The sequence below is a fragment of the Oncorhynchus mykiss genome, chromosome 20, assembly GCF_013265735.2.
Source record: "Oncorhynchus mykiss isolate Arlee chromosome 20, USDA_OmykA_1.1, whole genome shotgun sequence".
NCBI classification, from domain to species: Eukaryota; Metazoa; Chordata; class Actinopteri; order Salmoniformes; family Salmonidae; genus Oncorhynchus; species Oncorhynchus mykiss.
Window position 1 is genome coordinate 29,572,397 of NC_048584.1, and position 26,657 is coordinate 29,599,053.

The window sequence follows — 26,657 nt, forward strand, 5'->3', positions numbered from 1 at the left end:
GATGTTCTTCGGTTTCCGAGAAGCCATTTTGAGAACATGTTTCGGGCGCAATGTCCTATGACGATGAAGATGCTGAAACCAACGAAAATTGTTACAAATCTGTGTGTTTCTCCCTCCGTCTCCAATATCTCGATACCATGGCAGCAGTCTACCGGCGGGATGATAATAACAAAGCGGGGTATCAAGCTGTGCTTGCTGGGTTAATACGTCATTGAAATGAGAGAGGAGAAAGAATGTCTGTTGCCTGTCTCTGTTTGAGACTTGTAACGGTTACCGTGAGTTTTTTCCAGTCTCCATGAAATCTACCAGCATTTCTCACGACACAACCCAACACCAACGGCCTCAGACTGAATAGCCTACAACAACTCAGTCTTGTTTCGAAAGGAGAAAGGCATTTCCAACCGTTGTTGTTTCCACCTACCGTCCATGGCTTCTGTGAGCCTGGTCTCCAGTCCCCCAACCCCCGTTGTTGTTCTTGACAAAAACATGACAGACTCTGAGCTTGCAGAGGAGGAAAGGTCGAGTAACATTCTTATCTGTCTGGAATTATATCTTCTTTACCCACTCATCTGTGCGTCTCAACAACATGCTTGTGTTACTGTTGTGTTATGAGCCGAATTTGTTTTCGAATGACTCAGACAACGCTCCGTTGTTGAAGTCGGGCCTTTTCACATATGATTATTTCATGCATGCGTTATAGCGAGGTACTAGTAACATTATCCCGCTGTCCAAAACAGAATTCCCATCACGAAACACCCATTTGGAAGCATAGCGACATCGCATCAATGTTCCACTGTATCATTGACTGAGTGAGGATATGGGATGGGTATGGTTAGTTATCATGGTCATATCATATTGTTGCATTCTGTAGGGGGTTATGTAAATGTCGACGATGTAATAGCCTTAGCCCCGCCCCAGTCATGATGCGCTTCTTTACCACCCCCTATCGAACACCACACAAATTGCTGAGAGAATTGTGAATGAGAATCTGCCTCTGCTGTGCTGTAATGCCAGTGTGGAATGACTGTCTCTGTCAGTTGATGATGTCGATAACTCCCACACCCTCTCACAATCATTAGAAGCCCCTTTAATTTGATCTATTTGCCAGTGTTGTTAGATGTTTAGCTTGCACCACTGGGGAAAAAAAGGGATGCTTTTAATGCAGCATTAGTTTTAAGTTTGTGGGAACTACATTATATATGATATATAAAAAGAAATGGCCACTTCTGATATAAAATTTAAAAAAGTTTGACTTGATTTCAGTAGAAATGCCCAAACCGGAATAGTAACCAAATCAGTCAATTAGCATATTTAGGACCTCACTTTAAAAATATGGGTGATGCACCTGGTATGGAATGACCTGTGTGAATTTCTGGTTTCACATCAACAAGTAACACAATTATTGGTGGAGATATGCATGAATAAGCATGATATTTATCAACAGGAATGTATATGTTGTTTATTTCAATTGCCAGTGTTTCCCATCTTTTGAAATGCATCCACTTTATACTAAGGCCCATCACCAACCAATCTGAACTCTACGGTCATTACATGAACATGTAGCAGTTCATATATTGTCACCTTTCCCCATTGCAAAACATCCAGCATGCACATCTTCAACAAAGAAAGCTATTATATGCCCCAACCAGCTCATTCATATCCCATAACTATTCCTTTATCAGCACAAGTTGTTTGATATTAAATTGCAGCTTAGTACGTGTTAATTACATAGACCCCTGTTTCCACTACTGTCCCTTTACCCGAGAATAGATTTATGCCCTGACTTACAGTACATGAACTGTGTGTATTATCACATTTTGCCTGAACACATCAAATTTGTGCTGTCAAACTCACCCCACCTCTTTAGTTTAACCGGAATGTTAGTCACAACATTTGTTTACCAGAATGTTAAAATCACAACATTTATTTACCTACATGTCAAAGTCACAACATTTGCTTTACCTGAATGCTAAAATCACAACACTTGTTTACCTACATGTCAAAATCACATTTGTTTACCTACATTTCAAAATCACAACATTTGTTAACCTATATATCAAAATCACAACATTTGTTTACCTCAATGTTAAAATCACAAATGCTTCATATGTGTATCTGGCCCATAGAATAGGGTGCTAGACGGTTGATGGGATTCTCACCAAAAAATACAAAAGTGGATATTTCTAGTGATTTATTGACAAAAACACAGTTGTTTCTAATTCTGTAGAACACTGAAGTTCATTCAAGCAATTTCTTCTTAAATGTCTCTATAAATGTAATTTCAGTTTGATAGAAAAGTTGATTTTGACACAGCAGTTTATTGAGATTGAAAATGGCCTATTTGGTTTCCTGTCCACTTTTTGATTCTCTAAATTGATATTGACATGTTATGTTCTGTTTAAAGAGAGGATGGTGAATTGGAAGATGGAGAAATAGATGATGAAGGGATTGGGATTGAAGAGGAGAGCAAAGAAGAAGTCAAAGAAGTGAATGAAGAAAAGGAAGAGAAAGTAAAAGAAAACGAGAAAGAAAAGGAAAAAGACATAGAGAAAGAAGACAAGACACACAGGCACTCCAGAAAAAGATACAAAAAAACAAGAGAGAAGAGAAGGTCAAAGAGAAGGAGACGCGACAGTCGGAAAGTAAGACCAGAATCATGAAATCAACGCCTGGCATCGTTAAAGTAGAGTCCTCCAAAAATTACAATCACAAATATGTTCAGTCTGCAAAATCCTTCAATTCAGCATGTCTTTGGTTTTTCAGCACTGCTTTTGATTTTGTAGACCTTCAGGTTTTGATTTGACTTAATTGACCTTTAGACCTACAAATCAATTTATTTAGATATGTTCTACTTCCTCAGTTTTTCTCTATGGACCCGATTCAGTTGAGATAAGCACTTACAACTCAAACATTTGTTTACGTCATTCATTCATTTCAGTGGGAGACAGAAAATGTGAATGAAGTCATAATACCATCCTAAGTATTTGCTCTCTTCTCTCCCAGCATCACTCCCCCTCCAGTAGCTCCAGTTCTGACAGCTATGAGTCTTCCCTGGAGAGACCAGAGAGAGACAGGCCCAAGAACAAGAAGAACCAAGACAGGTCACACCGTGGTGGTGACTATGATGGCCAGTCAGCTCAGGTAAATATTTAATTGTTTGGTAACATTTATATGTATTACAATTCATAAGCATTTAGAACATTTATATGAATTTATAAGCATTGAAGGGTGGAACTTTTGTGGGGAAAACCTCATTCTGATTGGCTGGGCCTGGCTCCCCAGTGGTTGGTCGTATGAAATCCATAGATTAGGGCCTAATTTATTTATTTATTTTTTTAAATTGTTGCATGTTGCATTTATATTTTTGTTACATATATTTAAAGTATTTATAGGCATGTATAAGTAAGTAAGTGAGAATGGACAAGTAAGCCTTGTCTGAGCCAGAACAGCCCATAGGGCAGCAGCCTATCAGGAGGCAGCTTGTGATTTACAAGTACACTCCCTGGACAGGACACTAGTCTATCGCAGGGCCTATAGGCATGCATAAACAAGCATTTTTATCATATACAATACCTTTTCAATAACAACATTACCATCTCTTCTGACTGACTCCTCCAGCATGGATGTGATCCATCAAGTGGTGGCCATGGTAACCCACAGAGGTCAGAGAGGTCAGCAGGCCGACACAGGAGTGGTAGTGGTGACTATGACAAGTACAGCGACTACAGCGAAGACAAGTATGACTATGAGGGAGAGGGGGGTGATTATGATGAGGAGGAGATGTGGCAGGGGAAAGACTCTATATCTCCTAGCCAAGGCCTGGGCAGGGGACGTGGTTCCAAGGACCAGATGAAGAGAGGTGGCATGAAGGGCATGCAGAAACAACAACAGCAGCAGTGTATGTATGGCCTGTGTGAATTGTGTTGATTTTGTGTTGAAATGTCTTGTCGAATGATATTCAAGTTTGTCGAAGTTAACAGTCTAGTGGCTATAGTAGTGTAAAGTGTGTCCATTTTGGATTTTCATATCACCTCTGACAAATGTGTTTTTTATTTTCTTGCAGCTTCCATAAATGTTTTACAAAGATCTATGTATTAGATCCTGTTGTTCTGACTTTTAATGGTTGTTGTGTTTTTCAGTTGGTGGTCAGCGGGGGCGTGGCAGAGGAGGTGGAGTGGGAGGAAGGGGGCGGGGCAACATGCTCAACAAGAACAACAAGAAGCAGATGCAGCAGATGAAGGGCAACAAGAACTGGGGGCGTGGCCGGGGGCGAGGTGGGGGGGCCGAGCAGGCCGGAGAGGGGATGAAGCAGGTAAAGAACAAAGATGGCGTAAATTGCAATTCAGGCGCTTTCCCAATATGTCTTTCCTCAATTTCTTGCATCCCCTCTCCTCATCTCCTTTTCAAAAAGCATTGGAGAAGAAGGTCAGAGGATCTTGGATCTTCTCCAATCCAGTTTGAGAAGGTGATGAGGAGAGAAGATGAGAGGAATCTAGAAAAGACTAATTGAGAAAGAGCAATAGAATTGGTAGAATGTACCTCAGTTGGTTTAGAGTTCAGACCAATCCATTTTGTCCCTTTGGTGACCTTGTCCATAAGAAGGAAGTAAGGGCCCTCCTGGTGTTTATTTTTATTTTATAGAAGAAATGTCAGAGCAAAGATAATTTCTCTATATAAAAATCTAGTATTGTTAGAATCTACTTGTTACCTTCAGACCAGGGGAGAATGACTGCCCACTTGCATTGTGGATTTCAAGTTGAAGGCCATCTGCGTTACTGCAGGCATTGTTTCTAGAAAACAGGACGCTCCATTATAGTGAATGGCGAAATGGGGATTTGTATGGTACTTTAAAATCACACACAGACAAAGGGATCATTTAGTTGCTAATGGAGGCCTGTAGTACCTCAGTCGGCCTTCAAGTTTAGATACTCCATGAGAGGGGGCAGCACTGAGCTAGCCTTCAACATCACTTCGTAGAGCAGATCAAACTGCAATGTTTCCAAAAATCTCTCCCTGTAGCAAGATGGCGACATGCTGTAATGACACTTCCTTGTCATCAAATGCACCACTGGGCATTCTCATAGGAAACAATAGGGTGACGTCATTGATGGCTACGTCCATATTTTTTACAGTCTGCTTCAGACTAATGTTGTCCCTTTGCTTGTCTTATCCATAGGAGGGTGGTGGGAAGGGCCCTCCGGGTGGTTTTCAGAAGAAGCGTCCCATTATGACCAAGGAGTTCATAAACCAACACACGGTGGAACACAACGGGAGATACATCTGTAAATACTTCCTGGAGGGACGATGTATCAAGGTAAATACTTCCTAGAGGGACTGCGTCAAGGTAAATACTTCCTAGAGGGACTGCATCAAGGTAAATACTTCCTAGAGGGACTGCATCAAGGTAAATACTTCCTAGAGGGACTGCATCAAGGTAAATCATTCCTAGAGGGACTGCATCAAGGTAAATAATTCCTAGAGGGACTGCATCAAGGTAAATAATTCCTAGAGGAACTGCATCAAGGTAAATACTTCCTAGAGGGACTGCATCAAGGTAAATACTTCCTAGAGGGACTGCATCAAGGTAAATACTTCCTAGAGGGACTGCATCAAGGTAAATAATTCCTAGAGGGACTGCATCAAGGTAAATACTTCCTAGAGGGACTGCATCAAGGTAAATACTTCCTAGAGGGACTGCATCAAGGTAAATACTTCCTAGAGGGACTGCATCAAGGTAAGGCAAGTCAAGTCGGCACCTCTGAGGTGAATGTAACAACAGAAATGTCGGTTACACTACCGGAGGTCTACAGGTATAATGCATTATGGCACGCTCATAATTATAAGCATTGTTATAAGTAGCTATGAACTGCTTAAGTCTGTATTGTGTTAGTATCATGACAGTGCAAAATAAATCAATGTACTTTTTAGGCTGGTATGCTGATTTGCTTTAAAAAGAACAACCTTGTATTCTATCTCTGTCTGCCTCACATCATATTCGCCCTCTTTCAGGGGGACCAGTGTAAGTTTGAACATGAGCTGGTTACTCCAGACAAGAAGAAGGAGCTGTGTAAATTCTACCTCCAAGGATACTGCAGTAAAGGAGACAACTGCATCTACATGCACAATATCCTTCAATATGAATCACCAACAAATATTCTGCAATTGTGTCTGTCATTGCGTGGAATTGCCAAATCTATTTTTTATTAGGTTAATTCATGAAGGTAACTGAAATTCCAATTCCTCTTTGATAAGCAATGGATTGGAATTTGAATTTAAGTTTACTATCTGAAATGACTGGATTGAAATGGAATTGACCCCAACCCTGGAATGAAACCATTACTCTAACTCTAGAGGGTTCATGCTTATCTGATCAACTTCAAATGAGAGGAATTAGTTGACTTCCCTCATCTGTTTAGTCATGATGACTCATTGGGTCAGTAGATGGCCGTCATATATTGACTAGGCTAGAGATTCTCTTCATAAAATACTATGTAATATGTGTGTTTTATTGTATGTGAGATAAGTGATGTCCTATATTGATATGCAATGTAATATGTGTACTAATATGTGAGTCTAGAGTCCAGATTTAAACTTTGATGTATTCTGTAGAATTAGAAAAACTGTGAAAATGTGTCTTTGGCTTCACCACATAAAAACAGACAATTGTAATACACTTATTTGTAATGCATTTATTCCTCCATACTTGTCCTTGACTCATGGCTGTACGTGAATATCCCTGTAAGTTTTTTCATACTGGAGCCAAGTGTTATCAGGGAGACAACTGTAAATTCTCGCATGATCCTTTGAATGATGTGACCAAAGACCTGCTTGATAAGGTAAGAAAAACATCATTAATCATAAACACCACAAACTGAAATATTATGTGTCTAAACCAGGACTAGACAACCCTGTTCCTGGAGTGCAGCAGGTATTACAGGATTTTGTACCAACTAGGCACCACGCCAGACCAGCTGAGCTAATTGATCAGTTCAGTTCAAATTCAACACACCTGGTCTTCCAGGTTGGTTAAATGAAAAACATGGAAGTGCCTGCGGCCCTCCAGGACCATGGTTGCCTACCCCCGGTCTAAACGGTCTGCGTTTTAAAACCATTACACTAACAACTAAGTGATTGTGTGTGGATCAAAATAGTAACATCTAATAGCGTCATCTATCAAAAGTCTAAATTCTGAACAGTAGTTCACTAGTTCCTTACCCACAGCCATACAGTGAAGAGTATAGCTTTTGCATCAGATTGTTTGCTTCATTGTGTGTCCTATGTATTGTCTTCAGATAATCAACACAGAGGAGGAGATCGCCCATGAAGATGAGATGGAGTTGGAGGACCTGAGGAAACAGGGGATTGCCCCCCTGCCTAAACCCCCTCCTGGGGTGGGGCTGCTGCCCACACCGGGTCCCGGTGGTCCTGGGTCTGGAGGTCCTAACCCTGGTCCTGGACCCTCCAGCCCACAGGAGGGGGGAAGCAGTGGGGGGAACTCTGGGGGAAAGAAGATCCCCTCTCTGTTTGAGATTGTGGTGAAACCTACAGTGGACCTGGCTCAGAAGATTGCTCAAAGGTAGCTTTACTTTTACCTTACATGTGCTCACATAATCTTCAGTATAATGTAAATGTTTTTTTGCACAATTTGTCAGCTATACAGTTGAAGTCGGAAGTTTACATACACTTAGGTTGGAGACATTAAAAGTAATTTTTCAACCACTCACAAATTTCTTGTTAACAAACTATAGTTTTGGCAAGTCGGTTAGGACATCTACTTTGTGCATGACACAAGTAATTTTTCCAGCAATTGTTTACAGACAGATGATTTCACTTTTAATTCACTGTATCACAATTCCAGTGTGTCAGAAGTTTACATACACTAAGTGCTTTTAAACAGCTTGTAAAATTCCAGAAAAGGATGTCATGGCTTTAGAAGCTTTTGATAGGATAATTTACATCATTTGAGTCAATTGGAGGTGTACCTGTGGATGTATTTCAAGGCCTACCTTCAAACTCAGTGCCTCTTTGGTTGACATCATGGGAAAATCATAAGAAATCAGCCAAGACTTCAGAAAACAAATTGTAGACCTCGTCAAGTCTGGTTCATCCTTGGGAGCAATTTCCAAACGCCTGAAGGTACCACGTTCATCTGTACAAACAATAGTGCGCAATTATAAACACCATGGGACCACGTAGCCGTCATACCGCTCAGGAAGGAGATGCGTTCTGTCTCCTAGAGATGAACGTACTTTTGTGCAAAAAGTGCAAATCAATCCCAGAACAACAGCATAGGACCTTGTGAAGATGCTGGAGAAAAATATCTATATCCACAGTAAAAACAAGACCTATATTTAATTTATTAACAAATTCTTATTTTCAATGACGGGCTAGGAACAGTGGGTTAACTGCCTGTTCAGGGGCAGAACGACAGATTTGTACCTTGTCAGCTCGGGGATTTCAACTTGCAACCTTCCGATTACTAGTCCAACGCTTAACCACTAGGCTACCCTGCCGCCCCATATTGACATAACCTGAAAGGCCACTCAGCAAGGAAGAAGTCACTGCTCCAAAACCGCCATAAAAAAGCCAGACTATGGTTTGCAACTGCACATGGGGACAAAGAACTTACTTTTTGGAGAACTTCTGACCCACTGGGAATGTGATGAAATAAATAAAAGCTGAAATAAATCATTCTCTCTACTATTATTATCACATTCTTAAAATAAAGGGGTGATCCTAACTGACCTAAAACAGGTCCTTTTAACTAGGATTAAATGTCAGGAATTGTGGAAAAACTTAATTTAAATGTATTTGGCTCAGGTGTATGTAAACTTCCGACTTCAACTGTGTATAATATTATCTTTAATATGTACACTACCGTTCAAAAGTTTGGGGTCACTTAGAAATGTCCTTGTTTTTGAAAGAAAAGTATATTTTTTTGTCCATTAAAATAACATCAAATTGATCACAAGTAAAGGGTAGACATTGTTAATCTTGTAAATGACTATTGTAGCTGGAAACGGCTGATTTTTAATGGAGTATCTACATAGGCGTACAGAGGCCCATTATCAGCAACCATCACTCCTGTGTTCCAATGGCACGTTTTGTTAGCTAATCCAAGTTTATAATTTTAAAAGGCTAATTGATCATTAGAAAACCCTTTTGCAATTATGTTAGCACAGCTGAAAACTGTTCTAATTAAAGAAGAAATAAAACTGTCCTTCTTTAGACTAGTTGAGTATCTAGAGCATCAGCATTTGTGGGTTCGATGACAGGCTCAAAATGGCCAGAAACAAATAACTTTCTTCTGAAACGCGACAGTCTATTCTTGTTCTAGAAATGAAGGCTATTCCATGTGAGGAATTGCCAAGAAACTTAAGATCTCGTACAACGCGGTGTACAACTCCCTTCACAGAACAGTGCAAACGGTCTCTAACCAGAATAGAAAGAGGAGTGGGAGGCCCCGGTGCACAACTGAGCAAGACGACAAGTAGATTAGAGTGTCTAGTTTGAGAAACAGACAAGTCCTCAACTGGCAGCTTCATTAAATAGCACCCGCAAAACACCAGTCTCAACGTCAACAGTGAAGAGAAGACTCCAGGATGCTGGCCTTCTAGGCAGAGTTCCTCTGTCCAGTGTCTGTGTTCTTTTGCCCATCTTAATATTTTATTTTTAGTGGCCAGTCTGAGATATGGCTCTTTTTTCCCAACTCTGCCTAGAAGGTCAGCATCCTGGAGTCGCCTCTTCATTTACAACATTAACAATGTCTGCATGGTATTTCTGATCAATTTTGTTATTTTAATGGACAAAAAATGTGCTTTTCTTTAAAAAACAAGGACATTTCTAAGTGACCCCCAAACCTTTGAACGGTAGTGTACGTCCATGCTCTTACTCAGTTGTGCACCGGGGCCTCCCACTCCTCTTTCTATTCTGGTTAGGGCCAGTTTGTGCTGTTCTGTGATAAATACAGTACCAGTCAAAAGTTTGAACACACCTACTCATTCCAGGTTTTTTATTTTGTTCTACATTGTAGAATAAAACTATGAAATAACACATATGGAATCATGTGTTAAACAAATCAATTTGTTGATTGATATATTTTATATTTGAGATTCTTCAAAGTAGCCACCCTTTTCCTTGATGACAGCTTTGCACACACTTGGCATTCTCTCATGAGGAGGTAGTCACTTGGAATGCATTTCAATTAAGAGGTGTGCCTTGTTAAAAGTTAATTTGTGGAATTTCTTTCCTTGATACGTTTGACCCAATCAGTTGGGTTGTGACAAGGTAGGAGTGGTATACTGAATATTATGGAAAGAACAGCTCAAATAAGCAAAGAGAAATGACAGTCCATCATTACTTTAAGACATGAAGGTCAGTCAATCCAGAACATTTGAAGAACCTTTTTGGTTACTACATGATTTCATATGTGTTATTATTCTACAATGTAGAAAATTGTAAAAATAAGAAAAACCCTTGATAGGGCAACTCAATATTAGGAAGGTGTTCTTAATGTTTTGTACACTGTGTTTATTATCCCATTAAATTTGTTATAAAAAATCCCCTGAATTAATTAATGCATATTTTTGGGGGTTGCAGTGGATCCAACTTCAACTGTCAGTCTGGAGGCCAGTTTCAGGGTGATGAGTTTGGTGGAGGGGGTCCCGATGACAACATACAGCAGAGTGGACCCAATGGCCCACCCCCTGTCCTCCCTCCGGGGTCTCCCCCTGGCTCCATGGGGGGTCCCTCTCCTCCCTATCCATCCCACACTGGGCCACCAATGCAGCAACAGCAGAACCCCCCTGGACAGCACCCCCAACACCAACCACCCCATGGGTTCCCCATGCCACCACCTCCAGGTATTTCCTTTGTGTTCTCTCAATGCATCTGTACAGTTTGATTCATTAAAACCTCTCATTTGCTGTTTATTCCTGCCTCCAGGTCCGCCACCACCCTTCCTGGGTCACCGACCAAATATGAACTTGAACCCCAATATGAACATGAACCTCCAGAGGCCCCCTCCACCGTTCCCTCCATTCCCAGACCCCATGCAGATGCTTCAGAACATGAACGTGCCGTTCCAAACCATGGGAGCCGTGGGCCAAAACCCTGCAGAGTTCTTTAACAACTTCTTCAGGAACCAGGCTCAGGCCATGGGCCAAGGAGGTTGGTCTTACAATGATACATGGATGAATGTCTCTTATAGTAAGGAATAAGCAGATAATGCAGATACTAGCCATCAATTTGTTATGTCAAGGATTTCATTATTTACAGTATGTGGGTTTTTCAGTCTAAATGCTCCAAGCAATGACCATATTCTATTCTGTTGTTATAGCTTTCCTTTTTTATATCCAGTTCTTTCGATGTGTTAACAGATGTTGATTCATTAAAACCTCACTCTCTGCATATTCCTCCTCATATCTCCCCACCTCCTCTCCATTAGACATGGGTATGCCTTTCAGTCAGAACACCTCCCAACAGCAGGGGAGCGCTGACTCCCAAATGCTGTCCCAGATGCAGGGCCTACCCCCTGCAGTACAGAAGGCCCTGCTCCTACACCTACAGCAGCAGCAAGGCAGTGAGCCACAAGGTTTTGAGGAACAAGGTGGCAAAACCCCTAAAGGTGAGTGTGAAGGATTATTTATTTACAGCAAAGTGAAACAGTCTTGTACTCATCACCAAACATTACCATTTAATAACTAGGGTACACATTTCACAGATATTGCACAGTATGCTTGGTTGCACTTGCTTGGCAATACTTAAATCATGCTTATACTGTATAATCGTCATGAACATAACTTGCATGCTCTACACCAGGGTTCCCCAACTGGCGGGTGGTTTTATTTGGCTCCCCACTATTTGTTTTATTTATTTTTTCATAAATGGACATAAGACAATAAACAAGTGATTTTAATTTAAGAAATCTGTTCCCAAGTATTCCCACACATAATAGAGAGATACAAGATCGTATATAAATGGGTTAGTCAAACATATCTGTTTGGGCTTCTTGCGGTTAATTTGCAGTCTACAAACTATTTGTAATTATGTTCCGGCCTCCCAACCATCCACTCAAGAACAAATTGGCCCCTGGCTGAATCTTGTTGATGATCCCCACTCTACACGTTTCAGATGACTCTACTAACTGGTACTCCAGTGATGACGAGGATGGGAACTGTGTCACGGCCATTCTTAAGTCTCTGAAGAAACAGAATGAGAAGCTCCAGCAGGGGCCACAGTCCATCAAACACCCCTCTGTTCCACAGTTGGCCCCTGGAGACCCCAGGCTCCAGAAGGAGCGGGCCCCACCCAGCGACCCCCGTATGAAGGCAGCAGACCCCCGCCAGAGACCACCAGACATGAGGAAAGAGCCCGACTCCAGCGGGGGCCCCAGACAGGCCAGGGACCCCAGGAAGGTATAGATATCTAGCCTATTGTTTAATGCTGGTGCATGTCTGTTGTTGTTACTTTGTATTGAGCTTATATGCTGAAAAACCAATCTCCTCTTTGATGACATTAGTATTTGAATCTAATCTAATAAGGTGAGGCCCCTGGAGCCACCCAACTCCTTCAAACCAGAGCTCCACCACCATCGCCAGCAGCAGCATCACCACAATAAGGCTCCAGCCAGAGAGGAGGATGAGGATGGAGAGAGGGAGCTAAGAGAGCGGGCTGCTCTCATCCCTTTGGATTCCTGCCCAGGTATAACCCTAATATTTTAAAGCCTATTTTTCTTTTGAATGCTGCTGCTGTTGTTGTTTTCTAGCCTAGTATTTAATATTTTCTTACTGTCTTACTGACATCTGCCATGTGAATGAAATGAAATAGAATAGAATAGAAAACTTTGTTGTCCATAACAATATTTCGTAAAATGTTGATGAAATTAACTTTTAGGGGTGATGCTCCGCGACCCACGCTGCCAGCTGCAGCAGTTCAGCCACATCCGTGTAGACGTTGTGTTACAGCGCCCAGCCTATGCCTCAACCGTGGTCTGGTCGGCTGAGGATCTCATCCCCTCACTGGTGCCCAAACAGGAGCACTCCATCAATCTACCTCTACCGCCCCTCATCGCTGACGCACAGATGAACCGAACCAACAATAGGACCAGGACTTTATCCCCTGACCACTCCACCATAACCACCTCCACCACCCCTCCACACATGGACCCTCGCCTGGTCGCTGCCCGTCTGAAGGAGGGTGTGCTGGGTGTGGGGGTTGGACTAGGCAGGCTCCCCTCCAGGACACTGGAGCCCAGGGGGTCAACAGAGAGGTTGTTGGATCCCAGGCAACACAAGGCCCTGGGTGTGGACCCCCGGATAGGTCGGTCAGGTAGTGTGGACACTAAGCTTCCTATCCTGAGGGAGACGGAGAGAGGTGGTGGGGGAGGTGGAGGAGACCCCAGGTTGCAGAGGAGCAGTGCTAGTGGAACCTCTTCCTCCAAAACCACTACGTTAACATTTTCAGCCCCGGCGCCAGCTCCATCTAAATCTGAGGCTGAGAAGCCAGAGAAGCTGTGTCCGTACGCCCCAGGGCGCCTGTCCTCGTCCGGTGGTGGGTTAGAGAGCCCCACCACCTCCACCCTGCTAGGGGGCATCAGCCTTTATGACCCCAGAAACCAGGCACCACAGCAGGGCCAGCGGGACGAGACAGAGCCCCCGAGGAAGACTGGGATCCTCAAACTACCAGCCAAGAGAGAAAACAACACTAACACTAAAACTCCAGCATCATCCTCGCTCTCGCCAACCCAGCGATCTGGAGGGTCTGTATCCACACAGGATGTCAAGGGCGGTACAGAGAGCGCCATGGATGGGTCTGGGTCCAAAAGTCGTCCACCTCTTACCCTCTCCTCTGCTCCTACAGTGACAATGTCAGGGTCGGAGCCTCCCAGCTCCCCAGTCAAATCCTCCGCCCCCGCGGTCCACCACCTACCCATCCAGGCCCTCGCAGGCCTGATCAGGCCCCCCTACACAGACCCCAGACAGGTCAAACAGGTAGAGAAGGAGGCCAAGCAGCAGGAGGAGAAGGAGCTGGAGGAGGAGAAGGGAGAAGAGGAGGAGAAGGTGGAGGAAGCAAAAGAGAAGGAGGAGACAGAAGACGATAGGCCGCTGAAAGACGTATTCAAGACCTTCGACCCCACTGCCTCCCCTTTCAGTCAGTAAATGCTCCTATTTTGAAATATATGAAAACACTCCTGTGTTGCAATGTTTCTAAATATATTGACAACCTAGTAAAATATACTGTATGTTCTGTACATTTATTAGAAACTTGTATCATTATTATTGAGCTTTACATATTTATTTCACCTGTATATAAAACTGTCTGTTCTTCAGGATCTGTTGAGAATAGACTCACGTGTCACTAAATGTATTGTACATTGATAGAGATAGTCCCTGTCTGTTGCTTCAAGACAGACATTTGATCATGTTATTATACAGTATATGGCTACCAGTCATGGCAGCATAGACGTAGGGTAGATGCTGGCTGTGCAAAGACTTGGTTTATGTACAGTATAACTATCTTAAGTCTATAGGGATGTTATTGGTCTTTGAAAGGGAGTTAAGATATGGACAGTATTAAGGGTTTAACTTTCATATCAAAATATGTAATATTAAGGAACTGTATTAAAATGGTTGTTTTATGAAACAGTACAGTATTTTCGGCCAGGTCTACACCTTTTGAGAAAAAAAAAAACGTTTAAAAAACAAACAATACAGTCCTATATACCAGAACACTAAGTAAACCTTGAATCTCAGTTATTTTTCCTTTTGATCTTATACTTTAATATTATTTACAGACACTTTTACATTTGTGTTCTATGCTCACTATGGTGGTTAAGAAATGAGAATATTGAAAGTGGGTGTAACATGGGTTTCATTTGGTCCATTTTGTGTGATTATGTATGGTGCTACATTTGAGATTGACTGAATTGAATTGATTTTTATTATATGCTATTAGGTCACATTTTAAATGGCTTGTTTCGTATCATAAACACAGTGTTTTTTTATGAATGGTGTAATCTGGGTTATGTCATGTTTGTTTTGTTTTATAATGTCAATATGGTTGATCAGATATTGTCTAAATGGTCAAACTCAAAGATGCTCATCATGTTGAAATGCCTTTTTAAGCAGTGTCTTTCAAAAAAAGAAATCCATACATGACATCCTCCTTTATGTTGTGAGATGTATTTATGTATAGCCAAAGGACATGTACATGACTTATATTCATTCCTCTTTTATTCCCCCAATACATAACATCCATATGCAAACAACAATATACAGTCACAAACATCCACAACATCACCCCTGCCTAGACCCTCTCACACCCCCATCTCCAGCAATACTCTCCGCCAGGCCACATGGCCTCAAACGGCATCATTTTGTTTCTCTCCATCACCCACGCACTTTCAACATTTAGATAATAAAGGATTGTACTTTTCCATTGTGTTAACGATGGAGGATTGGTTGATTTCCAGTTTGTAACTATACGTCTTTTCAAGATAATTGACAAGAAAAATATGGTCCAACCCATCGGGTATCTCACTGCACCCTCGTATGCCATGTCTTGAAATATGCAGACAGATTAAAAGTACATTTACATTCTAATACTTCTGACAGCCAACTTTCTAACTCTGCCAATAACTTTGGGACTTTATAGCATTCCCAGAAGGCATGGATTATTGAGTCATTGTTCGTTTTACACTTAAGACGTGACTCTGCCATTGTGCTGTAGAATTTGTGAATTTTGTCTCGTGTAATAAATTAAAAACATTAGTTTATATTGGATTAAGCGTACATTTTTGTTAACTGTAATTTCGTTAGTTATGTTCCAACATTCCCTCAATCTTGTACCAATGTCAGTTATTTTTAAGTCTTGGTTCCAATAGTTTATATTTTTTTGTCAGAGATTGTCAGTTGGATAGGATCTCTGCAAGTTTTGTATATCTTCCCTATCATATGAACATCCTTTTCTGACACAAATAGGATTCCCTCAAGATTACTCTGATGCCCAAAATATTTCAAATCCACATTCCTTAATATTAAACTTTTTGCTATTTTCAAAATATCCTTTACAGCCAAACATTTCTATGAAGTGTAATGCATTGCACATCATGTGCTTGATAACATATCTAGTATTTAAGAAATGTGGTCACAAAGTTGTGTGTCCTGTGGACATGATTCATATGTTTACATGGTAGCAACAAGTAGTTCCTGGTGTCCAGTCCATGGGGTTTGACACGTTCACTTGAATCCCTGTTTCTGTATGTGAATAGGAAGGGCCAGGCTGGGGGATTCTCTGTGCTGGGAGGTTCTCCTCAGGCCAAGATCATCTGTGTCTGAATTACAGTTCTGCTGGGCTCGGTGCATTTGTAGGTTCCTCTTCCACTGGAAACAGAGCGCTGCTGCCTCCACCCCATCTGAGTTGGGCTCCGGCTGTTTCAAACCCTGTTTGGCAGATTTCTATCTGTTATGGTTAATGTGTAAAATCGGGAAATCTATACATTTACCGGGAAATATATACATTCCCTATCAATTGTAAATGTACAGGTTTACCAGGGAATCCATACATTTATGGGGCAGGGAATGTGTACATCTCCCGGTAGTGGTTATTACCTTGATGCAGGCTGTCTCTGCTGCTCTGACCCCATGCAGAACTATCTGAAGCAGGTTCTGGGCATTCTTCACAAGGATCTCATCTGAAGACTTGCTTCCAGGGGTCAATGCATTAACACTGTAGAAATAGATGTATGTAACTTGTATTAGTTCTGATCTACTTTAGGATATTGGATTCTGTGGATGTTTGTATAATATAAATACATTATTGTTATCAGTGAACAGTATGAAAAATACAGAACTGGAAACGAGGTGAAGATCATTGATGTAAATTAGAATAGGAAGGGACCAAGTATGGACCCTTGAAGGACTCCCACAAATTATATTCAGGTATTTTGACTGCTATTCTATAAGGCAAAATGTTTCTTGTTGGGAAGGTAACGTCTACATGAGTTGTCTATAGTGCAATACATCTGCTGGTGTAAAAGGTGTTTTATAAATACATTGAATTGATTGGTTTGAATGATTGATCACTCACCTGGAGATGATAGTGAGTTGGTTGGTGATGGTGAGAATCTGTTCCACTCTGAGAGACAGTTCAGCAGTACACTGTTTGTCCAGACAGTGGTTTGATATAACCCTCACAAAGTGGGTGATGTATTGGCAATTTGAGACCACGCCTTTTGCTGTGTTGACAAACATCTCTTTGCTCTGTAATATAGATCAACACTACATGTCCAAAAGTATGTTGACACTTGCTCGTCAAACACATTCCAAAATCATGGGCATTAATATGGAGTTGGTCCCCCCTTTGCTGCTATAACAGCCTCCACTCTTCAGTGAAGGCTTTCCACTAGATGTTGGAACATTGCTGCGGGGACTTGCTTCCATTCAGCCACAAGAGCATTAGTGAGGTCAACGTTCCAATTAATCCCAAAGGTGTTTGATGGGGTTGAGGTCAGTCAAGTTCTTCCACACCGATCTCGACAAACCATTTCTGTATGGACCTCTTTGTGCACGGGGGCATTGTCATGATGAAACAGGAAAGGACCTTCCCCAAACTGTTGTCACAAAGTTGGAAGCCAGAATAATCTAGAATGGCATTGTATGCTGCAGCGTTAAGATTTCCCTTCACTGGAACTAAGGGGCCTAGCGCAAACCATGATAAACAGCCCCAGATCATTATTCCTCCTCCACAGTTGGCACTATGCATTTGGCCAGGTAGCGTTCTCCTGGCATCCGCCAAACCCAGATTCGTCTGACTGATGGTGAAGCATGATTCATCACTCCAGAGAACGCGTTTCCACTGCTCCAGAGTCCAATGGCGACGAGCTTTACACCACTCCAGCCAATTCTTGGCTTTGCACATGGTGATCTTAGTCCTGTGTGCGGCTGCTCTGACATGGAAACCCATTTCATGAAGCTGCTGACGAACAGTTCTTGTGCTGACGTTGCTTCCAGAGGCAGTTTGGAACTCGATAGTGAGTGTTGCAACCGAGGACAGACAATTTTTGCACGCTGCGCGCTTCAGCACTCGGCAGTCCCGTTCTGTGAGCTTATGTGGCCTACCACTTCGCCGTTGTTGCTCCTAGACGTTTACATTTCAGAATAACATCACTTACAATTGACCGGGGCAGCTCTAGCAGGGCAGAAATGTGAAAACTGACTTGTTGGAAAGGTGGCACCCTATGACGGTGCGGCTGAAATAGTTGAATCCATTCATTTGAAGGGATGTCCATATACTTTTAAGAAAAAGCTTAATACAGACAAATAAATAGCAAATATTCAGGGATTCAGAATTCGTCCTGACTGCACTAAATACAATAAACAGATTGATTATTGGTGTCAGGTAGCCTAGCTGTTAGAGCATAGTTACAAATCATTTGTAGACTGCAAATTGACTACAAGAAGCCCAAACAGATATAATATTTCACTAAAACATAATAATTTCAAACCTTGATTACATTTATATACAATCACGTGTCTCTCTATTATGTTTGGGAATACTTGGGAACGGATTTGTTAAATTAAAATCACTTGGAGCTGATTTCCTGGTGTTTTTACAGTCTTTTATGTCCAACCATGAAAATAAATCTATTAAACCACCTTGCCTGTGGGCCAGTAACCGAAAGATGAAATATCTGAGCCGACAAGGTGATAAATCTGTCGACGTGCCATTGCGCAAGGCACTTAACCCTAATTTGCTCCAGGGGCGCCTTACTACTATGGCTGACCCTGTAAAACCACACATTTCACTGCACCTATCGAGTGTGTGAAAATAAATAAAAATATTGATTGATTGCCATTACCAGTATGGGCCCTTTCCTCCTCAGGTACTGGGCCATGTGGTAGATCTGGTCTGCAATCTCCCTGGTTACCTGAACGATACGGTTGCCCCGAGCGTCCCACCTGTCTGTCTCTTGTTTGAGGAACAAGGCGGTGTAGGTGAGGGAAGGGGTGAGGTAAGTCAGGGATAGGGTGTCTCTGAAGAATGCAGACCTTGGGGCATCCTGCAAAGAAATATGTGAATGTATACAGTGCATTTGGAAAGTATTCAGAACCCTTTATTTTTTCCACATTTTGTTACCTTACATCCTTATTCTAAAATTCATTAAATAGTTTTTTCCCCCTCATCAATCTACACGCAATACCCCATAATAACATAGCAAAAAAAAAAAAAACGAATTTTTTGCAAATGTATTAAAAAGTAGAAAACTGAAATATAACTGAAGCACTCAAACCATTTACTCAGTACTTTGTTGAATAACTTTTGGCAGCGATTACAGCCTTGAGTCTTGTGTATGACACGATAAGCTTGGCACACCTTTATTTGGGGAGTTTCTCCCATTCTTCTCTGCAGATCTTCTCAAGCTCTGTCAGGTTGGATGGGGAGCGTCGCTGTACAGCTATTTTCAGGTCTCTCCAGAGATGTTCAATCAGGTTCAAGTCCGGGCTCTGGCTGGGCCACTCAAGGACATTCAGAGACTTGTTCCAAAGCCATTCCTGCTTTGTCTTGGCTGTGTGCTTAGGGTTGTTGTCCTGTTGGAAGGTGAACCTTCGCCCCAGTCGGAGTTCCTGAGAGCTCTGGAGCAGGTTTTCATCAAGGATCTCTCTGTACTTTGCTCCGTTCATCTTTCCCTCGATCCTGACTAGTCTCCCAGTCCCTGCTGCTGACAAACACCCCCACAGCATGATGTTGCCACCACCATGCTTCACCGTAGGGATGGTGCCAGGTTTCCTCCAGACGTGACGCTTGGCATTCAGGCCATAGAGTTCAATCTTGGTTTCATCAGACCAGAGAATCTTGTTTCTCATGGTCGGAGAGTCCTTGAGGTGTCTTTTGGCAAAATCCAAGCAGGCTGTCATGTTCTGTTTATTGAGGAGTGGCTTCCGTTTGGCTACTCTACCATAAAGGCATGATTGGTGGAGTGCGGCAAAGATGGTTGTCCTTCTGGAAGGTTCTCCCATCTCCACAGAGGAACTATGCAGCTCTGTCAGAGAGACTATAGGGTTCATGGGTCACCTTCCTGACTAAGGCCCTTCCCCCCCGATTAATCAGTTTGGCTTGGCGGCCAGCTCTAGGAAGAGTCTTAATGGTTCCAAACTTCTTCCATTTAAGAATAATGGAGGCCGCTATGTTCTTTGGGACATTCAATGCTGCAGACATTTTTTGGTACTCTTCCCCAGATCTGTGCCTTGACACAATCCTGTCTCTGAGCTCTGTGACAATTCATTCAACCTCATGGCATTGTTTTTGCTCTGACATGCACTATCAACTGTGGGACCTAAAATAGACAGATGTGTGCCTTTCAAAATCATGTCCAATCAATTGAATTTACCACAGGTGGACTCCAATCAAGTTGTAGAAACATCTCAATGATGGAAACAGGATGCACCTGAGCACAATTTTGAGTCTCATAGCAAAGGGTCTGAATACTTATGAAAATAAAGTATCTGTTTTTTATTTTCAATAATAATAATAATGTACAGTTGAAGTCGGAAGTTTACATAAACCTTAGCCAAACTCAGTTTTTCACAATTCCTGACATTTAATCCTAGTAAATATGCCCCGTCTTAGGTCAGTTAGGATCACCACTTTATTTTAAGAATGTGAAATGTTAGAATAATAGTAGAGAGAATTATTTCTTTCAGGTTTTATTTCTTTCATCACATTCCCAGTGAGTCAGAAGTTAAATAGTTTAACTTGGGTCAAACGTTTCGGGTAGCCTTCCACAAGCTTCCCACAATAATTTGTGAATTTAGGCCCATTCCTCCTGACAGAGCTGGTGTACCTGAGTCAGGTTTGTAGGCCTCCTTGCTCGCACACGCTTTTTCAGTTCTGCCCACAAATTTTCTATAGGATTGAGATCAGGGCTTTGTGATGGCCACTCCAATACCTTGACTTTGTTGTCCTTAAGCCATTTTGCCACAACTTTGGAAGTATGCTTGAGGTCAATGTCCTTTTGGAAGACCCATTTGTGACCAAGCTTGAACTTCCTGACTGATGTCTTGAGATGTTGCCTCAATATATCAACATAACTTTCCATCCTCATGATGCCATCCATTTTGTGAAGCGCATCAGTCCATCCTGTAGCAAAGTACCCCCACAACATGATGCTGCCACCCCCGTGCTTCACGTTTGGGATGGTGTTCTTCAGCTTGCAAGCCTCCCCCTTTTTCCTCCAAACATAACGATGATCATTATGGCCAAACAGTTCTATTTTTGTTTCATCAGACTAGAGGACATTTCTCCAAAAAGTACGATCTATGTCCCCATGTGCAGTTGCAAACCGTAGCCTGGCTTTTTTATGGTGGTTTTGGAGCAGTGACTTCTTCTTTGCTGAGGTACCTTTCAGGTTATGTCAATATAGGATTCGTTTCACTGTGGATATAGATACTTTTGTACCTGTTTCCTCCAGCATCTTCACAAGGTCCTTTGCTGTTCTGGGATTGATTTGCACTTTTCGCATCAAAGTACGTTCATCTCTAGGAGACAGAACGCTTCTCCTTCCTGAGCGGTATGACGGCTGCGTTGTCCCATGGTGTTTATCCTTGCGCACTATTGTTTGTACAGATGAACGTGGTACCTTCAGGTGTTTGGAAATTTCTCCCAAGAATGAACAAGACTTGTGGAGGTCTACAATTTTTTTTCAGAGGTCTTGGCTGATTTATTTTGATTTTCCCATGATGTCAAGCAAAGAAGCACTGAGTTTGAAGGTAGGCCTTGAAATACATCCACAAGTACACCTAAAATTGACTCAAATTATGTCAATTAGCCTATCAGAAGCTTCTAAAGCCATGACATCCTTTTCTGGAATTTTCCAAGCTGTTTAAAGGCACAGTCAACTTAGTGTATGTAAATCTCTGACCCACTGGAATTGTGATACAGTGAATTATAAGTGAAATAATCTGTCTAAACAATTGTTGGGAAAATTACTTGTGTCATGCACAAAGTAGATGTCCTAACCAACTTGCCAAAACTATAGTTTGTTAACAAGAAATTTGTGGAGTGGTTGAGAAACGAGTTTTAATGACTCCAACCTAAGTGTATGTAAACTTCCGACTTCAACTATATATACTCTATATAATGTGAATATAATTCTAACAGAAAAAGCACAAATACCGTACAATACAAAAGTAGATGATCTTGTATCTATGTAGTTAAAATATTTAAAGTATCAGCTATTCAATACTTACATACTGTTTTGTTGCCGTCGCAGGTTCATATTTGAGCGTTGCACCACACATACTGGAATTCTGTTCTGTGGTATTAATATTCTCTGGATTGGTTGTCTGCCAGGGTGCAATGTCTGGTTGGTAATCAAGCTTCTTCAGAGTAGGAGAAAGATTGCTCTCAGTCATCCCTTCTTTGGAATCTCCTGGTGTTCCACCCTGCAGACCAACCTTCATAATAATAACACATGCATTTTATAACATTATTTTATTTGTATAACAAAGTGTTACAGTGTGTTCTTAATAATGAAAACAAGGGGAATATAAACAACAAAGAGCTAAGTTAACTCTACCTTGATGTGTTCCTTAGTCTCCTGGCTTAGCCCATCCACCTTATAGATTTCCTCGGCTAAAAAGCGAGCCTTGGCCGACCAGCACTGTATCTGGATCTCCAGACTGAGAGTGTCGTAGATACAGTGGGTCTCCACTACCAGCCTGGCTCGGCTCACTATATCCGAGATCTGGAAGGACAGATGATCGTTGATGGACCTCAGGTTAATCCGAGCACGAGGGTTGCGAATGTAGTTGAAACAGTCTTCAACCCTCTTGGTAGCAGCTTTGGCGTTCTTGAAAAGCAACTCTGCAGCAGTCTCAAATGTTTCTTGGGCCTCCTTGGATGTCTTGTTATCTTTGTGGTGCTTGGAAGCCTTATAAGCAATGTTTACGATATTTTGAATTGTGGTGACATAGTCCTTATTTGCTTTGTTCAAGTGGCCGGATAGCACCCTCATTTTAATCAGAAGCTGTCTTTGTAGAACTTCTGACCTGGCAAACTGGAGGATGCCTGAGAGAGATACAATGCAGAGGTCCTCAGCTACCTGTAAGTATGCCTCAGTGAGAGTCTTTAATTCCTCCTGAAGTTGTGTCAACGTTTTCACTTTGTAGGCGCTTCTACAATTCACGCTAGTCAGTCTCGCTGCCTCTTGGATTCGCAGTGAGTTCTCGGACATGGCCGCCAACCTTTTCTGAGGGGTCAACTGTCTCATAAATGTTTCCCTTGTTCCTAAAATCTTATCCAAAGAATTTAGCAAAACTTGGACTGACAGTGCCCACAGAATACAAGGCCCCTCAAGTTGATCTGCCTGACCTGATGTTGATGAGCTAGCAAGTTCTGTCAGCTCTCTTGTGTTGTTATGGGCTTTGTTCAGCTTGCTGTGCAAAACTGTAAAGCTCTCCTGACAGTCACTTGGTGGCGTTATATCAGACGACGTCAACAGCTGCACCACATCGGCACACAAACTCATGACTTTGCTGAGTTCCTGAGAAATGGCAGTGGCGGCCATGTTTCGTGGACGACCTTGAAACATTGAATAAACGGCATGGTACCAGGTTCCAGCAGCTGGTAAGAGCACTTTCCTGATGTTATTGATCAGGTCAGAGAACAGTGTACTGTGTTTGTAGAGACTGTCCGTGCTCATAGCTAAGCTCATCGCAGTCTCCTGAGCTGTCTGGACTAACTGAGGCGTCAGGGCCACTAACTCTGATCTGAAGATATCCAATGTCTGACTATCGACAGCATCAACAATAGTTGAAGCTTCTTTCGCAGCCTGAGCGTAACAATTTGAAAGCTTGAGAACTCCTGTACAGGCTTTGTTGAGGACCGTTACATCTTTTTCTTTAGTCACAGTCACAACCTTATACAAGAGGGGCAAAAGGTCGAAATCAAGAGGCTTTGGGATTGGATTCGCTTCACCTGAAACAGCTGGCCCCTTTAAATCATCATTGAAGTCTTTGTCTGCCATCATAGGCTCTCTAATTTCTTTTTCTGAGAACTTAACTTTATATTCAACTGGTGAATCCCTTTCTGAAACATCTAGAACAGGAAACTGAAGGCCAAGGTCTCTTATTTCCTGATCAATAGCTGATCCTTGAACCTGATTGTTTGCTTGGACTGAGGATGAGACTATGCTCTGGCGTGCAGCCTCTCGCAGTGGACTGAGGAGGTGTGGATGTTGCTGTCCATCCAGCCCTTCTCTTAACACTCTAAAGTGCTGGATCACCACAAATGTGTGATCTGAAAAGACAGAGTATACATTCACATCAAGACTGGAACCAGAGCACATGTCTCTGACAGATCCGACCACTTTGGCCTGTGACGCTTCGACCTGTTTCAACAGAACTAGGAGTCCATTGCGGTAGATGGGGTTGTCACTCTTGTCTACGTGTCTTCTAACAGAGTGAACCACCTGTTTTGTGTGGGAGATAAGGTCATCAGCATGCTTTCTGAACAGTTTGTGATTCTGGGCTTTATACGCCGCGTCGCATCCACACTGGTCGTTAGCCATCTCGTGAACTGCCAAGCTAGTGAAATCTCTAACATCAATGATGTCACAAAGAGCATCCTGCAGCTGACCGGTCTCCTCTTCCCATCTCTCACACAGATTGTGGAGTTTCTGCACGGCCTCAAAGCAGTTCTCTACGTCTGAACCGTCTTTATCCAACTCCAGTGCAAGAGGTTCGATCTCAGCCTTCAGACGCGTGAGGCATGCCCTTGAGTTCTCCACATTTTCTAGACTCTTAGAATCCGTGGCGAAAGCCGAGATGAAACTTGCAACCTGGATCATCCTATCAGCCTGTGTTAGAAGATCCATGAGCAATACACGGATAGAAACTGGATCTACCGGCAACTCTTCAACTGAATCATTCTCCAAGACTTGTCCAAACATATTCACCAGATCTTCGAGTGGACTTGACCCTGTAACAAACGTGTCCAGAACTTGATAGAGAACTGCAGTCATCATAGCACTGTCAAGATTCTGGATTTGCTGCATCAGTGAAAAACAGATACTCTGTAAATGCTGGTTCAGGTTATCATCATCAGGATTCTCTGGAAGCTTTACAAGCCTGGACATTTCTGACCAGATATGTAGGACATGTCGGCAATGATCCACCACACAGAGTTGAAGCTCCCTTTGTGAGGAGTTGGCCACCACCATACAGTGGAACACAAGATCTCTTAAGAGGCTGTCAACGTTACTGATCGAGGAAGAGGAGGAAGAACTGGCCAGTAGCCTTATCAAAGCATCACGCCTGTCAATGTAGTACCCACACGGACCTAAGGCAACACCACCTCTATGGCAATAACTCTTGAGTGTAGTTACAATGTCTTTCACAGTGCTTTTCACCCTGTCCAGAATGTACGTTTTGGCGGCTTGGGCCTGCTCACTGGTTCGATGTTTGATAGTGGTGACCATAGCCGTGTGAAGCATAGAGATGCATTTCCTCAAGGAGTCCAAAGAGTTGTGCAAGTGCTCCGTCTGCCTAGGATCCTGTAGGAAAACAGAAGATAAACAAATACTTTAATTGCAACTACAGGTACATTGAGTGAGTGCTCAGCTGGTCCTCTTTTTTTCATTGTTACAGACTGTTGACTGCAAACACCCTTTCACTATTTTTACACAAGAGGATGGAGTTGAGTAGCCTGATCTCACGCTAGCTCACACTCTGTTTCAATTGACAATTGAAGTGAAACGATCAGTCTGCTTGACCAGGCTAAGAGTTGAGCACGTTCCCTCCCCTTACCTGCAGGGCTTCAGCCCGTTCCACTACCAGGTTGTTCAGGAGAACCAGGGCCTCAGTGAAACGATGGAAGGCCTTCAGTAGAGATAGGATGTCCAGGGAGGAAGCTAGAGAGGATAAGCAGTCCAACACCCAGTCTGCAGCCGCTATGGTCTTTCTCACTGTTGCATCATCTTCCACTGAAAGTATCTAGATGACATAGGAATATAAATAATCGATAATTATGATTTTTGGAGGGTTTTCTTGAATAATATTCCATTTTCTAATGAATATGATAATGTTATACAACATGCTTTATAGGGTTATAAAGGGTTTTCTTGAATAATATTCCATTTTCTAATGAATATGATAATGTTATACAACATGCTTTATAGGGTTATAAAGGGTTTTCTTGAACACTCTCCACATATTTTTCAGATAGTTGTTATTTTTCCAATTACATATGTTGTTCTACGACTATGTGAACCAACCTGGAAACAGATACTGTATGCTGTTTAATATTCATAAGTTTGTATATACGAAGAACAGTTCATGATTATAACACATTATAATGGGTTCATTCATGCTCATCACAAGTCTTACAATGACAAGTCAAAACAATTCTTATAACTTCACCATAACACAGTATACAGTCGTAGCCAAAAGTTTTGAGAATGACACAAATATTAATTTTCACAAAGTTTGCTGCTTCAGTGTCTTTAGATATTTTTGTCAGATGTTACTATGGAATACTGAAGTATAATTACAAGCATTTCATAAGTGTCAAAGGCTTTTATTGACAATTACATGAAGTTGATGCAAAGAGTCAATATTTGCAGTGTTGACCCTTCTTTTACAAGACCTCTGCAATCCGCC

General features: G+C 42.1%; 2 protein-coding genes across 2 annotated transcripts in view; one reads left to right on the plus strand and one right to left on the minus strand.

Annotated features, from left to right (window-relative positions):
• Nucleotides 1-15,775, plus strand: LOC110499316 (zinc finger CCCH domain-containing protein 6). Its single transcript, XM_021576390.2, has 15 exons — nt 1-518; nt 2,405-2,642; nt 3,004-3,141; nt 3,619-3,898; nt 4,140-4,312; nt 5,177-5,314; nt 6,010-6,124; nt 6,727-6,836; nt 7,293-7,576; nt 10,600-10,862; nt 10,945-11,169; nt 11,447-11,626; nt 12,133-12,416; nt 12,543-12,702; nt 12,895-15,775. The coding sequence occupies exons 1-15, from the start codon at nt 427-429 to the stop codon at nt 14,157-14,159; spliced, it is 3,945 nt and encodes a 1,314-aa protein (XP_021432065.1). The 5' UTR covers nt 1-426; the 3' UTR covers nt 14,160-15,775.
• The window catches only part of LOC110499317, a 13,260-nt gene continuing 1,769 nt past the window's right edge, over nt 15,167-26,657 (minus strand). Inside the window, exons 2-8 of the mRNA XM_036956145.1 lie at nt 25,806-25,991; nt 22,577-25,552; nt 22,248-22,454; nt 18,860-19,060; nt 17,089-17,261; nt 16,611-16,728; nt 15,167-16,442 (exon numbers count right to left, since the gene is read on the minus strand). Of these exons, the coding sequence (XP_036812040.1) occupies nt 16,239-16,442; nt 16,611-16,728; nt 17,089-17,261; nt 18,860-19,060; nt 22,248-22,454; nt 22,577-25,552; nt 25,806-25,991 (4,065 nt within the window). The 3' untranslated portion in view covers nt 15,167-16,238. The remainder of the gene's footprint in view (nt 16,443-16,610; nt 16,729-17,088; nt 17,262-18,859; nt 19,061-22,247; nt 22,455-22,576; nt 25,553-25,805; nt 25,992-26,657) is intronic.